The sequence below is a fragment of the Drosophila sulfurigaster genome, chromosome X (genome assembly GCF_023558435.1).
Source record: "Drosophila sulfurigaster albostrigata strain 15112-1811.04 chromosome X, ASM2355843v2, whole genome shotgun sequence".
Classification (NCBI taxonomy): domain Eukaryota; kingdom Metazoa; phylum Arthropoda; class Insecta; order Diptera; family Drosophilidae; genus Drosophila; species Drosophila sulfurigaster.
Genome location: NC_084885.1, coordinates 18655157 through 18671470, shown reverse-complemented (window position 1 = coordinate 18671470; position 16314 = coordinate 18655157). Strand labels below are relative to the sequence as shown.

General features: G+C 43.0%; 3 protein-coding genes across 7 annotated transcripts; 2 read left to right on the top strand and 1 right to left on the bottom strand.

Moving 5' to 3' along the window:
• The first annotated feature begins 76 nt into the window (after positions 1-76).
• LOC133848628 (NADH dehydrogenase (ubiquinone) complex I, assembly factor 6 homolog) lies at positions 77-1381 on the top strand. Its single transcript, XM_062284264.1, has 4 exons — positions 77-305; positions 363-477; positions 536-1161; positions 1222-1381. The coding sequence occupies exons 1-4, from the start codon at positions 112-114 to the stop codon at positions 1301-1303; spliced, it is 1017 nt and encodes a 338-aa protein (XP_062140248.1). The 5' UTR covers positions 77-111; the 3' UTR covers positions 1304-1381.
• Positions 1382-1761: 380 nt separating this feature from the next.
• LOC133848084 (poly(A) RNA polymerase gld-2 homolog B) lies at positions 1762-9481 on the top strand. 4 transcript variants are annotated; one of them, XM_062283466.1, is made up of 10 exons: positions 1762-2027; positions 2135-3760; positions 4202-5706; positions 5770-6211; positions 6280-6478; positions 6567-6710; positions 6774-7083; positions 7149-7264; positions 7330-7747; positions 8102-9481. In XM_062283466.1, the coding sequence occupies exons 2-9, from the start codon at positions 2633-2635 to the stop codon at positions 7674-7676; spliced, it is 4191 nt and encodes a 1396-aa protein (XP_062139450.1). In that variant the 5' UTR covers positions 1762-2027; positions 2135-2632; the 3' UTR covers positions 7677-7747; positions 8102-9481. The 4 variants fall into 4 exon arrangements, with proteins under 4 accessions (XP_062139450.1, XP_062139447.1, XP_062139448.1 ...); XM_062283463.1 differs by having other exon boundaries at positions 6268-6478; XM_062283464.1 differs by having other exon boundaries at positions 1763-2027; positions 4205-5706; positions 6268-6478.
• Positions 9482-10288: 807 nt separating this feature from the next.
• Positions 10289-16247, bottom strand: LOC133848085 (regulator of nonsense transcripts 1 homolog). 2 transcript variants are annotated; one of them, XM_062283468.1, is made up of 5 exons: positions 15702-16247; positions 15437-15637; positions 14320-14940; positions 10961-13831; positions 10289-10574 (listed from the first exon to the last, which is right to left on the bottom strand). In XM_062283468.1, the coding sequence occupies exons 2-5, from the start codon at positions 15611-15613 to the stop codon at positions 10533-10535; spliced, it is 3711 nt and encodes a 1236-aa protein (XP_062139452.1). In that variant the 5' UTR covers positions 15614-15637; positions 15702-16247; the 3' UTR covers positions 10289-10532. The 2 variants fall into 2 exon arrangements, with proteins under 2 accessions (XP_062139452.1, XP_062139453.1); XM_062283469.1 differs by having other exon boundaries at positions 15437-15634.
• Between the last annotated feature and the right edge of the window lie 67 nt (positions 16248-16314).

Here is a 16314-nt window from a genome sequence, read left to right as displayed (position 1 = left end):
GTAAAATATCGATGTTTGCCATCTAAAATCGATGTTTACAACAGTAGAGGAATGCAGAGATTAATCGATAGTGTCATCGATGTTTCTGTCCCACTACAAACAAAAAACCAAATGCGGCGGCTGTTACTAAACAACAATGGACAATTCTGTGTGTCCCAACTTGTTACGCGACATGTGAGTAGCAATAATGGTGCAGGCTCCTCCGCCATTTCTCAAACACAAAAGCAGCAGTCACAGTCGAATACAACGACGGCCAGCAGTAAAGAAGATAAATATGGTGCCAAATACTGCATGAACCTTGTGCAGTAAGTAAAGCATTCAAAAGACAATGGCTTAAATTTAATAATTGCTAAACAATGCAGAAAATACGACTATGAGAACTATCTGAGTACGCTTCTCCTTCCCAAAGAGTTACGACCGGCAGCCTTTGCGTTGCGCGCCTTTAATGTGGAAGTCTCGCGTTCCGTTGGCGCCCAGGTGAGTTCATAGAGAAGTTTGATGGAGAGTGAAATAATGAATATTTTGATGTTGACAGATTAGTGAACCACAAATAGCTAAGATGCGTCTGAAGTTCTGGTACGACTCGATTGACAAGTGCTTCGAACCAGAGGCCAGTAAATCCTATGTCAAGGATCAGCCTGTGCTGCGAGAACTTAGACGCACTGTGGGCGCTCGCAAACTAAATAAGATCTATCTGCGGCGTCTAGTCACTGCACGCGAACGTCCAGCGAATCAGGCATTTGAAACACTGCGTGAACTGGAAGATTATGCCGATCAAACGTGCGCATCTATGCTGCACCTGCTCGTAGAGTTGAGCGGTATCAAGGATCTGCAGGTGGATCATGCCGCCTCGCATTTGGGCAAGGCCCAAGGCATTGCCATTTTGTTGCGCGCTATACCATATGCTGGACGCCAACAGGCGGTTTGTGTGCCGCTCGAAGTGCTGGTCAAGCATGGTGTGAGTCAGGAGCGCATCTTGCGCAGCGATCGCAACGATAAAGGCGTCGAGGAATGCATCTTTGAGGTGGCGAGTCTGGCAAACACTCATTTAAAATTGACGCGTCAATTGTTACCAGAAGTGCCGCGTGTGGTGCGCAAGATCTTTCTGCCTGCAGTTGCCATCGATGGTTACTTGGAGCGATTGCGACGTTCACACTTCCTGTGAGTTACATCAAGAACCCACTAATTTAATGAAATCACAATAATCATTTCCATTTTTAGCTTGGCGCACCCCAGTTGCATGAAACGAGACACCTTGTTGCCTGCACGCCTCTTTTGGAAGACACTGTTTAACAAATACTAAGGCTTAAATAATATTGTACTGTACGAGCTTGTTAAATTTGTTAATTATTAAAAGCAATTGCATAACATTCAAAATGTTGTTTCAATTGGTATCAAAGGATCAATGGCGATAATTGTAACTGTAATAACGGGGATATTTGAGAGCGTCAATAAAATATTAGCTGAATTCATTTCTTGTCATCAATTGTTATTTTAACAAAAGTCCACATATATATTAAAAAACATTTTTATGTATTAATTAATTTTTTTCCTTTAAAATTATGTTTTTATACGATGCATAAGCAGAAAAAGTAAAAGGTAAAATTTTTAGATGAATATTTTCCTTGTGTTATGACATCGACAATTTAAATTAAATTAAAAACAGTTGGCATATTGCCGCAGTGAGACCATTTAGGTTGTATTTTATACTTTTTGATAATATACAAATTACAAAATACCAAAAATGTTGGCGTAGTTTGAAATTAGGCTGCGGTCACGCTGCTCCTATTTGCTTAAAAAAAAGCGCGGTGTCTTCTTTTTAGTTTTTAGTACAACAAAAATAAGTAAACTATATTGGAATGTGCCACAAGTTTTAAATAAATGTTTCTTAATTAATATTAATGTGCCCCTTGTGTGTTATATTTGCAAAACGGAGACGTGCGCCAGCGCACCTCGAATTAAAAGCACCGTTTTAAAGTGAACTGAGCTCCCAAGCATTACAAATGCATTCCAATTAGAATTTTATGGTGAGTGTGCTGTTTAATAAAATATAAAAAATGCCATTGAGATATGTTTAATATTTATAGTTGTTATTGAAATCAAAATTCATATAAATATGCGCCATTTTTTTCAGTACACGCAATTTGCATTAATAAACTGCATTTCTGCTTTACACGATCATACTCGAAAATAACGGAATTTGGGCGTCTTCCTTTTCGCTCACACTGCACGAAATAAAACTACAGTTACTTGTTTACAGTGGTGGCCCAAATTATGCCAGTCCAGTTAGAACATAGTAAAGGCAAAAGAAAAAACATTAACAAATAAGAATAAACTGAAAATTGCACAAAATCAATGAAATAATAATAAAGTCACAAAGCTGTGCATAAAAATCAAAAACATTAAACAAAAAAAAATATAAAAACAACAAAATTGCAAAAACAAAATAAAAACATAAAATATTAAAAAAAATATATAAATAAATAAAAATTTACACATGTACGTTTTACAAATAATTTAGTCTTAATTATAAAAAAAATCGCTTTGAGTCATTTCTTTTGTATGCATAAAACTCAAAGCGTCGCGCCGTCAAAAAAGAAAAATATAGAATTTTGAATTCTCTCCTTGGGCTATGTACACGACCAGGGCTGAAATGAAAATCTTTGCCACGAGTGTTGTTGTAGGCAGCGCGGCAGACGGCGTGGCTGCAACGCCAACGACGACAACAACAACAACAGCCCAGCAGCAGCACCAACAACAACAACAGCAGCAACAACAACAACAACGCGATTATCGTTGTGGTGCTCAAGTGAAGTTTAATAAATACAACAACAATAACAAAACTGCTAATATTTTGCGACAAGCGAAATATAACAACAACAACAACAGCAGTAACAACAACAACAATAGCAGCGGCGATAATAAGAATGTCAAGCGTCAGCAACAGCAACAACATTTGCACTACAACAACAACAATGTCCATAATTTTACGCGCAAGAAATATTATGGCAACAACAACAACAATAACAATAATAATAACAATGGCTATAACTGCAATCAACAACAGCAGCAACAGTCGCCGTATTACCAGCAACAACATCAACATCAAGCGGCATCAGCAGCAACACCAAAGCTTTCTAATAGCAATAATAGCAACAACAATAATAATAGCACGATCAAAAATCAAAATATTACTGGCGAGAACAATTGCAAGCAGAGCAATGACAGTAATAACAACAACAATATCAATAAAAATAACAACAACCACAACAGTAATACCAAGAGCAACACCAGCGATAGCAACAACAACAATTGCAACACAAAGCAGCAGCTGAAACAGTTGAACAACAACAGCAACAACGTTAAGAAACACAACTCGCTGTCATCCACCAGCGAATCCTGCGCCTCTTCATCCTCATATTACCACAGCTGTTCCGAGTCATCGTCGGCATTGCAAACGTCAGCAACTAGCAGCAACAATAGTTGCAACGGCAGCAGCAGCAACATCAACAGCAGCAATCATCATGACGAGGAGCAGCGACAGCAACAACAACAACTGCAGAGCACGCCGCCAACATTGGAAACGACAACAGCAGCAACAGCAAAGCAAACACCATCAAGCACAATCGGTGGACAGTCGGACAACAGTAGCAGCAACAACAACAACAACAGCAACAGCAAGACTCAAAGGACACGACAACAACCGTTGTGTTTCTGGAAGACGAGCTATCCACAGCAGCCCACATTGCAGCAGAAAGAAGTGAGCAAAGCTTTTAACGCTTTCCTTATTCAGATAATTCAAGATAACTGCATATAATACCGTTCTTTTGATCTTTTTACCTAAAAGTATTGCCTTTAACTGCACATTACAATAATTTCCATTTAAACGCATAATATTCGTCAGCTCTACAACATTTTTGCTCGATCATTGTGACTATAATTCATTTAAATTTAAAAGAAACTTATCAATTTGGTTATTCTCCTGTCCCTTTTTTACATAATTAGTTTTTTGTTTAAGAATGTATTAAGTTTTTTTTACAACTGCTCCTCTATGATTTCCAATCTATTTGTTTAAAGAGACTCCTTATATAAATAGAGCAATATCTATCAGTTTTAAACAACATATAGACATGATTCTTATTTTATTTAGACCTTCGATGTGCGTGGATAACATTCATCTAAATAATTTGGTTTGTTACAGCAGCAGTTGGAGGCGGCGTTGGCCACACAAAAAGAAACTGAGCTGGCAATTGCAGCAGCAGCCGCCGCCGCGGCAGCATCAGCGGCAGCAGCAACACCACAGACAACCGAACAGCAACCGCATTACTATCAGTATTATTATTCGCAACCGAAACAATTGACGATTGCATCGTTTCTGCAAAAGGAATTGTTGCCCGAAGCGGACAAGGCAACCAAGCAACAGCAGCAGCAATCACAACAGCAGCAGCAACAGCAGTCACAACAACAGCATCATCAACAGCAGCAGCAGCAGCAGCAATCAGGCGGTTATCAGCCACGTTACCGAAGCAATGCCAATTATAATTACAACAATGGCTATCAGCAACAGTCGCATGGACATCATGCTGCCCACGGGCAGCAGCAACAGCAGCAGCAACATCATAATAATCACAGGCACAACACGCATTTTAGGTACAACAAAAAGGTGCATTACGGTAGCAGCAACAACAACAACAACAGCAGCAATAACAACAACAATAACAACCATAGCAACAACGCTGCTGCAACGGGAGCTACAGGACAAAAGTCCTTTGAGATTTGGCCATCGAACAGTTACAATGCTTCGCATCGACGTATGCAACATGGCAATGTTGCTGGCGGCAGTGGAAACAATGGCTATGCTGTTGCTGGCAAAAACGAATATTATCAGCAGCTGCAACAGCATCCGCATTCATATCACTTGCTGCATGGCAAAGAGCATCAGAACTTTCACAATCTCACCTATGTGAATATCGATGTGCCGCCGCCACCAATCATAACAACAGCAGCAGCAACGACAGCAACAGTAGCAGCGACAACACCAATGGTTGCTGGCATGACAAAGTTGCCATCGCTGTTGGCTGTTTCGCCAACGCCATCGTCATCAACAACAGTAACAACCACAAGTGAAGGAGCAACAGTAGCAACAGTTACCGGCAACAACATATTTCTACAGCCGGTGCCAACAATGCAGCTGCTTGGTCCTGGCATGTTGTCGCCGGTGGCGCTCTCGCCTGATGCTGTTGCCACGACGCCATCGAATATGATTAGCTGTGCTCAACTCGATGAGGCAATTACCGCAGCAGCGGCTAACAATACGAGCAACATTAGCAACAACAGCGCCAGTTGCGACAGCAGCAACAAGAGCTTGGAGTTGCCAACTCTGATGCCAATACCAAGTCCCGGCTATGCTGCGTTGCCATTTATGCTGCAGCCGCAGCAGCAACAACAACAGCAGCAGCAGCAACTGTTGTTTCAGAACAACAAACAGCAGCAGCAACAGCAGCCACAGCAATTGTTTGTTGGCTTTGGCGATGGATACAGCAATCCCGCCGCTTGGAGTCACGCCAATTCGCCGTGCTACTCCACAGCACAATATGGACCCAATCCCAACAACAATCGCATGCCAATGCATCGTGCTGTATCGCCCGCCTTGTCCAACTGTTCGATGGCCAGCGATGTTCAGTCCCAATGGAGCAATCGCAGTCAGTAAGTTGTGCTCTCTGTGCATTTGATTACCACTGTATTTGAATTCCATTTAATTGCTTGCAGTTTAACGCCAACGGAACAGATGTTGTCCGTCTCGCCAACGCCAACAGTGGCTGCACCTGGGCAGCAATTGTCGCCACATCAACTGGCGAGTTCGCCGCTGATGGGAAACATGAATGGTTTGCATGCCATGATGCCATTTAGCCTGCCACAGCCGCCAGCCCACAATTTACCAGCGTATCCGCATTATTGTGGACCCAATTGTGGCTGCAATGGCAACGCATCTTGGACGCCAGCATGGTATGAGCTGATATTGCCACCGGATCGCTATTTGGATCATGCACGCAACGTGGAGTTGAGCGTGCAACCGGAGCAATTGTTGCGCCACTGCAAGTACGATAATTTGTCGCTGGACATTTGGAAACGATTTCGGGGCGCTCAACAGACGCATGCCAAGTTCAAGCTAAAGATGCGATTGTGGCGTTATCTTTTTATCTGGATAAACGTAAGTATAATTCGGGAATGTTTTTCCGCTGAATCAACGGAGTTATACGCTAGTAGATTTGCTTGCAGCAGCCAATGTTTTCACGTTTTCGCATCTGTCTGGTGGGCTCGACCATTACGGGATTTGGAACCGATTCGTCCGACATCGATATGTGCCTATTGCCAGAGCAGCCAACGCATCAGCATCAGCAACATCATTATCACAACGAACTGCGTGCCGAAGCTCTGATGACTTTGAATCTTTTTCACTCGGTGCTAAAAGAAATGGGCAAGTCACAAAAAAAACACTTTTATTACGTTTCAATTTATATTAAGTCAAGTTCATTATATTTTTAATCTGTTTTTTCTTTTCACAGAAGCCTTTCATGACTTTAATCTGATTGAGGCGCGTGTGCCAATTCTGCGCTTTAAGGATCGCACCAATGGCATTGAGGTTGATCTCAACTACAACAATTGCGTGGGCATCAAGAACACTTATTTGCTGCAATTGTACGCGCAGCGTATGTACTAACAACAATAATCTGGGATTCCCCTAAAACTAAATATTTATTATCTTACCTCAGTTGATTGGCGAACGCGGCCACTGGTTGTGATCGTGAAGTTGTGGGCGCAATATCACGACATAAACGATGCCAAGCGCATGACTGTGTCGAGCTATTCGCTGGTGTTGATGGTGTTGCATTATTTGCAGTTCGGTTGCGTGCCGCATGTGTTGCCCTGCTTGCAGACTCTCTATCCGGAGAAGTTCAATTTGGGGCAACAAGATTGCCTGGATCTCGATCTCATTGAGCCCATTGAGCCGTATCAAACACACAACACGCAAACGTTGGGCGAACATCTACTTGGCTTCTTCAAGTACTACAGCAATTTCGAGTAAGAGGGCAGCATAGACAATGCTCCAAATTCTTATAACAATGCATTACGTCGTATAATTGCAGCTTTCGCAACAATGCAATTTCGATACGCACTGGCGGCATTTTGCCGGTGACAACATGTCGACTGGCAAAGAGTCCCAAGAACGACATACATCAATGGAAGGAGCTGAACATCGAAGGTAAATGATGTCAGCAGCAGAATTTCCCAACGCCTGAAGTATCAATATCCTATGTTCATTCGCAGAGCCCTTTGATCTGTCAAATACGGCACGCTCTGTATACGATTTCGCTACGTTTGAGCGCGTGAAAGCAACATTTGTGCATTCGGCACGCCGCTTGGAGCATACTCTTGATTTGGCCTCCATTTTCACACCGATTCATCATCAAACTCAACGTATGCCCATGCATCAGCCTGCATTGCATCTGCATTCGCAGTCGCATCCAACAACGTATGCTCAGCATCCGCATCAGCATTTGTTGCACACACGCAACGCAGCATCGACGACTGCTGCAACTGCGACTGCTTCTACTGCTGCCAAAATGATTCCGGCTGGTGGATCATTGCCAACACCAGCCACAAATCTTGTCTAAGAGACAGATTAACACCTAAAAAAACATACATATGTCTGTCTACACACGCAGTCATATTATACTCACAACAGGTTAGTTTTCTAGCCCATAAATACTACGGGGAATATATATGTACATACATTAGTTGAGGCAACATAATCATTTTAGAATCAGTATTTTAAAGCTATAATATTTTTCCGACTTTTTTGGTCTTCAATTTTACAAATTAGAATTGCAATAACTGTGATATATAGGAGAATTTTGACTAAACTTATACATGCCGTATGCTTTGTTACATTGAAAAGTATTTTTATCAGTATATATTACACAAGATAACGAGTACTTGAAGCAACCATGCGACACGTCAAGTTCTATAAAGATTATACATTTTATATAATATATGTTACTTTTATATTTACCAATCAAATAATATGCATCTCTTCCAGCCCACCCAAAAAACATATTGCAAGATGCATGTGCGATGGCACAACAAAAACATATACACAGAAAATAATGTAAAATAATAAAACATACAGATTGTACAACACTTGAAATGTTTTAAAGTTTAAAGTATATATTTTGTAAATTCAAATTCAATGGATCATCGGCATCTAAGAATGATCAATCGATTATAAATATTTGTTCACTGAATTTGAATGATTTCTTAAGTATGATTAATTGATTTCTTTTGTCTATGTGCATTATTTAAATTATGATAAAAGTCGTAGCCCCCTTCAATGTAATTGTAAAGTTTAATCGCTTCGCGTCAATTTATTGTAAGCATGTCAGATAAGAAAAGGGTGTGAATTTGTTTTATTTTCTTTCCCCCATCTTCGACTTTGACATGCAACGTTTTCAAACACAAAATCTAAAAACCAAAAAACAAACAAAAAAAAAAACCCTCAAATATAAGAAAATGGGAATCCTTCATGAAATATAAAGTATGTTAATCGAATGAGCTGCAAGAGATATGGAAAGCAATCGAGTACGATAGATGGTATCCAAAATTCATCAAATCATCAAAACCATTGCCGAGTAATTCATAAATGCAACTTTCGTTTTGTAGTTTTTCATCTGTTTGCAAATTAAATGAAATTCTTTATTCAGAACTCTCTTTTAAAACTTGTTTCGGGGGCTGGGGCATAAACTGGATGGGATTGGGGATATGGGATGATGTAATGTAAATCACAATATTTACGTATGTTGAAAAAATATATATACCATTTCTTGTCAATTATTGTTTTCTTGTATAATTGTTTATTGTTTGTGTTTTTGTTTAAGAGTAGTAAACAAATAATTTTTAACTGTGTGAGGATCACAACATTTTCCAATGTTTTGCAAAGATACAATTTGCACTCAATTATTCTCTATTCGTCGAAAATGTTAAACAATCAAATAAATTTTGTTGAAATTCAATATGTAATTTTTTTTTTTGTCGTCTTACTTTTTGTTGGACGATATCTTTTTAATTGTTTACTTTTAGATAATAATTCTTTTTGTTTTTTTTCTGTTTTCATTTTAAGTAACAAATTTTAAAATTGATTTGCAATTTTAAGTTAAAAAAAAATATATACCAAATTGCTGGACAGAAACAGATCTCCAAGCCGTTCGATATGCTAATTTCGACGCCACATTTCGATAATTTTGGAAACACGCTTGGAACAGAAACATTTAGCATTCGCATACAATTAACAAAAACGTATTTGTTTTTATAAAAATAGTATTACAAACAGTGGCAAAGAGGAATTGAATGGAAATTCTAAAAAAAAAACTCGACAATGTCCAGACAAAAAAAAGAATAAAAATAGAAAAAAATTAAAACAAAAGTTGAAGCAAATTAAACGGGAAAGATACGAATCATTTAATTTTTCGATTCTTTCTGTTACGTTTCGGTTCGGTATTTTTGTTTTCACGAAGAGGTTATCAGGAATCCTGAAGCGGCATCATCTTGCCCATAAAATCGATAAACGATACCTATGGCGCGTATGCTTAGCACATCGATCACCAAAACGGCTTCATACATTTTTGTTTTTCGTTTTTTTTTTTGGGACGCATCTTGCGTCCTGTCGCCCCGCTGCGGGTGTCAGCAATGCCGCCGCCTCCACCCAAATCGTGCGACGTCCCACCTCCGGCTGCATTGCCGTGACTGTTGTGGGGTGCATCATCATCTGTTTATGCAGTGAGAGTTTCTCCTTGGGCCCCGCGTTCTCTTCTTCGTATGATTGTATGCGTGTATGTGTTTGTGTTTTTGTATGTGAATGTTTGTGTTTGTGTTTTTGTATGTGTTGTGTGTGTTTGCGTTTGCTGTCCCAAGATTCTGTATGTTGTGGGAGAGAGAGTGAAAGATGTCCGTGCTTATGTATGCGTGAGTGGCCCTTCTTATTGCTGCCATGTTCGCCATTTTGCTCTCTCAACCTGTTCCCTCTCTCTCTGGCTGTGCCGATCTGTGGCCATCTTGCTGTCTTGCTCTCTTTTGTGTGGCCGAGTTTATTTGTTCCAATAGACAATCCTCTGCTGCCTGTGTATGTGTGTGTTTTCATGATGCTCTCTTCCTTGTTCTTGTTCATGTTGTCCACGTCTCCATTAACATTTTCTTGCTCCTCGTGTTGTTGTTGCTGCTGTTGTTTTTGCTGTTTGCTGTTGCTGCTACTGCTGTCTGTTCTTCTTCTTGTTGTTGTTGTTTGTTTTTTTTTTCGCATGCAAAAGCTGCTGCCGCATGACGTTGCTGTTTATCGCTACCGCGCTGCCGCCGCTGCTGTTGCCACTGCTTGCTTGTTGGCTTCAAAGTTCTTTCAAATTGTTTTGTTGTTTGCTTGTAGTGTTCTCGTTGTTGTACATTTTGTTGTCTGCAATTGTGTGCGCGCCATCTCAACCTTCTCAGTAAGGTTGCGAGAATTGATTCAAACTACGTTCGCCTGACTGTAAAATATTACAAAAATACAAATTATAAATTAATATTATTCATTTTCACATAGAATCTAAAATGTACCTAAATTGTTAGCATACTTTTTGGGGCTAAAATTCACTAAAGTGAATATGTTAATTCAATTTGCACTAAATTATTTATTAGTGAATTCTAGTGCTGTATTTTGATTTGAAATTATTGTTGTAGGCGTACAGCATCGCCATTTTGAGTTCTCGATTAAATTGTCGCAGCAATTGCAATTGCAAATGGCATATCCTACTTTATAACTTTAAACGATAGATGGCGCCTGCATTTGGCTGTTTCGATAACCACTTATCGATCAATTTAAATGGAGCGCCATTTCGCGCTCAATTTGAAAATGATCATGCTTAACACTTACCACATTGAAGGAAACGTCCTGCGAGAGCAGTCCGTCCATTTGCGAGATCTGGCCAAAGTCCTGCGACAGCTCCGGCTGCTGCGACAGAGCAAAGCCGCTCGGCTGTGTCATTTGCAGGGACAACGATGTCGGCAACTGGCTAAATGGCGTCGCTGCAATGCCACTAGATGTTCCACCACTTGCTGCTGTTGCACTGCCTGCTGCCGCTCCCGCAGACGATGAATTTGACGAGGATGCACTTGCTGCGCCACTTGCTGTGGGCAACAATTGTCCATTAGCCGCCGTCGCAGCTGTTCGTGCCTTGGATAACTTGCCGCTGGCAGCGCTGCCAGTCTTCTTGGCACCCGATCCAATGGCTGCACCTGGTCCACCAGCAATACTATTGCTGCCCATGGGCGGCGCAAAGCTATTCTGATTCTGTATGGCACGATTCTGTTTGGCTGCCATAATCGTCTGCTGATGCTGATTGTAGAATCGGGGCGGTATGTTGCTCATGTTCATGAACATGCCCACGGGCACCGGCATATTGGCCATCGCAGCAGCACCATGATCGTTCGATATATAACCAATATTGTCATGCAGATGTGCTGTATTCCAGTTGGCGCCGCCGCCACCGCCACCAGCAGCATTTGCGCCACCGTAGTTATTGTTGCCACCAGCGCCTCCGACGCCGCCACCATATCCACCGTAAGCTCCAGCAGTGGGTCCCATCATGCTGTTGCCGCCGCCAGCAGCAGCACCGCCAGCTCCAAAGCCGGCGCCGCCACCGCCAAATGGACCGCCAGCATAGGGACCACCGTTGAGACCTTGCGCTGGATTGGATTGCATTTGTCGGCCGTAGCCGCTGCTGCGCTCATAAATGGAACCGGGCACCATCACCTCCTTGGCATCGGCCATCATGGTGGACATAAAGTGGGCGCCAATGTTCATGCTGTTCACCAGTTTCTTGGGCTTCTGGAAATGTATCAGCGACTCCTTCAGATTGTTCAACGAACCCTCGACGAGCACTTTGCGATCCTTGTAAAAGTTGAGCAAATGATTCCACAACTGTTGCTTCGCCAGCACCTTGGGATTGCCCACAATGATGATGCCATATTTGGCACGTGTCAGCGCCACATTCAAGCGACGCGGATCGTTGAGGAAACCGATGCCTTGTCGCTCATTCGAACGCACGCACGACATGATGATGATGTCCTTTTCGCGTCCCTGAAACGCATCCACGCTGGCAATCTCGATCTCCTGATAGAGTCGCGAATGCAGGCTGCCCTGATACTGCATGTATTGCACCAGATAGGCACGCTGTCCCTCGTATGGCGTTATGATGCCAATCTGTTCGGGCTTGACGCCCGCCTTCAGGAAGCGTGTCGTAATCTTCTCCACATTGGCGGCCTCGGTGCGATTGAGAAACGATGTGCCGGAGCCGGCGATTTCCTCTTGTCCCTGGGTGACCAAAAAGAACATGGGACGCTCGGGCTGCGGCCACGGAAAGTCCAGCTTGAGGCGACGATCCTCGGCACAAACGCCATTCTGCAGCGAGCCCTCGTAGAAGAAATTGGACGGAAATTGCGATAGCTCCGGATGCATACGATATTGCACTTCCAGCCGAAACGGACGAATGCCCAGCACCACCAGACGCTCGAACAAGCTCTGCGAGAGACCGGCGCGAGCCGCCTTCTTGCACATGACAACGGGGCCCAGCTGACAGTGATCGCCCACCAGGATGAGCTGCTTGGCACCAAGGACAACGGGCACCATGCATTCGGGCTCGGTCGACTGCATCGACTCATCAATCAGGATTGAGGTGAATTTGATGCGTGACAAGCGTATGTCGCCGGCACCGACGCATGTGCAGCAGATGACATCGGCTGCCTCCAGCAGTTGATTCTCGGTGCCACGTTTCAGGCTGCGGTAGCGCTTCTCATCGGCCGAACTCAGCTCGCCGGTTTCATCCTTCAGCTGCTGCAATTTCTTCAGCTCCGAATTGGTTTCCATGTTCCGTATTTGATTGTGCAACGCCAAAAAGCTAACCGGACTATCGATGGCCTCGCGACTCTTGGCGCACATGCGCACCACTTTCAGATTGGTGCGATGTATCTTCTCCGTCAGCTGATCGACAGCAGTGTTGCTGGGCGCGCACACCAACACAGTGCCGCCATGCTGCTTCACCAGCTGATACACAATGGTCGCGGATGTGACCGTTTTACCAGTGCCCGGCGGTCCCTGGATAAGACTCAATGGACGCTGCAGAGCATGCTTCACGGCGTACACTTGCGAGCGATTCAGATCCGGCAAATGCGGAGCACTATAGAGCTTGGGCTGCGGACCGCGGAAGAGCACCTCATCGCTGCCATCGGCACGTCCATGGCCAAGGAGACGGGCATAGATGTAATTGGAGACGGAATTGCGATCCATGGCAAAGTTGCGCAACGCATGCGTCATGCGATCAAACGATGTGCACTTCCAGATGAAGTCAACGGTGAAGCTGCTCGTGCACTTCACGGGCGCATTCGACGAGCATTTCAACTCGAGGCCAACATCGTCACCGAAATTATCGGGCACCTTGATCACATGTCCGATCTCACTCCACGTATTGTAAATGTCGCCCACGTAGCGCAATCGCAACTCATCGCCGTGCATCAGTTTCATATCCGAATCGGTTTTGGCCAGCGTAAAATAGGCAATTGTTTTCTTGTTCAGACCCACATCCCAGCGCACCTCGATGTTCTCCTGCGTCGCCGACTCCTTCAGCTTCTTGTCGTAGTCGGCCTCGAGACGCACCAGCGGCCCAAAGGTCTTCTCATACTGATAGCCATCCTCGTAGCGCAACAGCACTTGGGCTGGCTCTGAGTCGATGCCGGGCTTCTCCAGATCCTGCAATCAAAGTTAGGTCGATTAAATTTTGTATCAATTAATGATAATCATTCTTTAACTATTGAAAAACAGAAACCGTTGAATATGCATTACTATAAACTAAGAATGCGTTTCATTATAAATCAATTCAATATGACAAAGTAACCATTTTTGTAAGCCTTATTTTTATGTTGTTCACTTGCAGTTGTTTTGTAAGCTTTCTTTTCACATCGTTTAAATTGATTCTTTTTATGTCATCTTCAAAATAATAAACATAAAAATATGATCTAGTAAGGTGAGCTTGAATTTTTAGGTTTTACGCCAAACCCTTCAAAATTTGCGCAAAGCTGAATCGCTTGTTTCCTACAAAATCTTACGTTAATACATTGATTTCAATATTTTTCATTTATAAGACCGTTTTTCTATAAACTACATGCTGCAAGTGAAAAACTCTTTAGCTCAATGAATCGTTTAAAGCGATTCTTTAATGTTAGCAGATTACAATTCACCTGAAATGTGGCCTCAATGTTATCCTTCCACAGCTCCTCCAGTTTGTTGATTTGTGCCGCCGAAATCTGTCGAGCTCGGAGCTGTCCCTGTTCACTGGGCTGCTTCACCAGCCACGGCAGAAAACAACGATCCGAAATCAGCGGCTTCCACTGCTCCTGATCCCAGTTCATGTCCTTCAGCGAATTTTGTGCGGCACACGGCTGGCGACACAACAGCACAACCACCGAATCCGCTTTGGCGGGTATGAAGCCCAGCACAAAGACGTTGCGCACACCGCATGAATAGCACTCCAAGATGGTCTCGCCCAGCGGCCCATCGCCATGCAAGGTGACCTCACGATGCTTGGCACGCACCAGATGATTGATGATATGCGAACCGGATGTGCTGCCGCGTCCATTACAGAACCATTTCTTGCAATTGTTGCACATCACAACGGTGGCCGGATCGTGGATGCCACAATATTTGCACGCGTGCACGGGCAGCTCTTTGACGTAGGCCGAACTGCCGCCTCCACCGCCGCCCTCGTCGTCCTCCTCCTCGAACTGCAGATCGGCCAGATCATTGGTGATGGATGCCAATCGTGGCTGGATCTCGTTGGCATGCACGCTTACGCGTCGCGGCTGCGAAGGCAAAGACAAATTAATGTAATGTGTTAATTACTTGCAAGTTTGTTAAACGATTGGGGGAATTATTTATTTTACCTAGTCTTTGAGTTAAGTGTTTAAACAGACCTGACTTTAATATTTATGCTAAATGTCTATTTAGCTGGTGATTATTCTAATCAGCAGCTTTAAAACTGTAATATACCATACGGTTTTCAAGATTTACTACAGTTCTAAAATTATCTAGTAACTGCCTGAGAACTGTAAAAGTATTGCCAGCAATTTTGGTGGCTCTATTCATTTTTTAAGTAAGATTTGGCTTTATGTCAGATCGCAGTTGCAAAACTCCTTTGCATGGTTGTGCAGTGAAATCTGCCTTATGGGACACATCGCTTTATTCTTAATGTCACAAAAGCGATAAACATGCGACTTTAACAGCTGATTAGGGTCGGACAAAATACACGTGTGACTGTGGGCGCAACCGCCAACGGTAAAGTGTAAACTGTCAACTCACCTGCTGCAGTTCGGCGAGCTGATGATCACCCTGAGTCTGACTCTGCGATGTGGACGGCATGGTGAAGTCACGATAATCGTATTGCGTTGGCTGCGTGTCGGCGCCGCGCAGCAGCTCGTTGTCGTCCATGTCGAGGAACGATAGCGCCGAACTTGGCGCATACGTGTCCACGCTCATTTCGATGATTTGCTGTTCCTGCTGCTGTTGAGATGTTCACGATGTTCATTATAAATGTTATGTTTGCTTCTTGCTTTATTTCACTCACCTCGCAATCGTTGTTTGCTCTTGTTGTTGTTGTTGTCGTAGGCAAAATGAATTAATGTCGTATTTCTTAATAAACGTCAACGGTTATTTCGTTCGCCTTCCAATCGAAACAACAAATAGCAAACCAAACAAAACGCAAAAAAAACAACGCGAACAAAAAATAAATGAATTGAAATAATACGTATCACAAAACTATGCCAGAAGAATTGTCCGTCGTGTGTGTTGCTAAATTGTTTTTGCGCGTGAAATAATTTCGTCGAGGCAAATGGCAAAAACAACGGACGCGTTCAGCACACACGTTGTGTGTGTGCGTGTGTATTGTGCTAGTGTGTGTGTGTTGTTGCAGGCTTACTAGACGGAATTCGAACGAGATAGACTGATTGTATGTGTGTCACTTGCTTTTAACAATTGATAAGCTTTTTGGTTTTTGCTGTGCATTAACATTTGATTATTATTATTATTTGTAGTTCTATTACAACAGCGCCTACTAAATATAGTTGCATTTGGCGTTTGCCATGCCACACACATATGTTTTTTTAGTGCTTTATTTTTTTATGTTTGACAGCAAAAAATACCAACATACTAACAGCCAGCCGCGCGCAAAATTCTTAGCT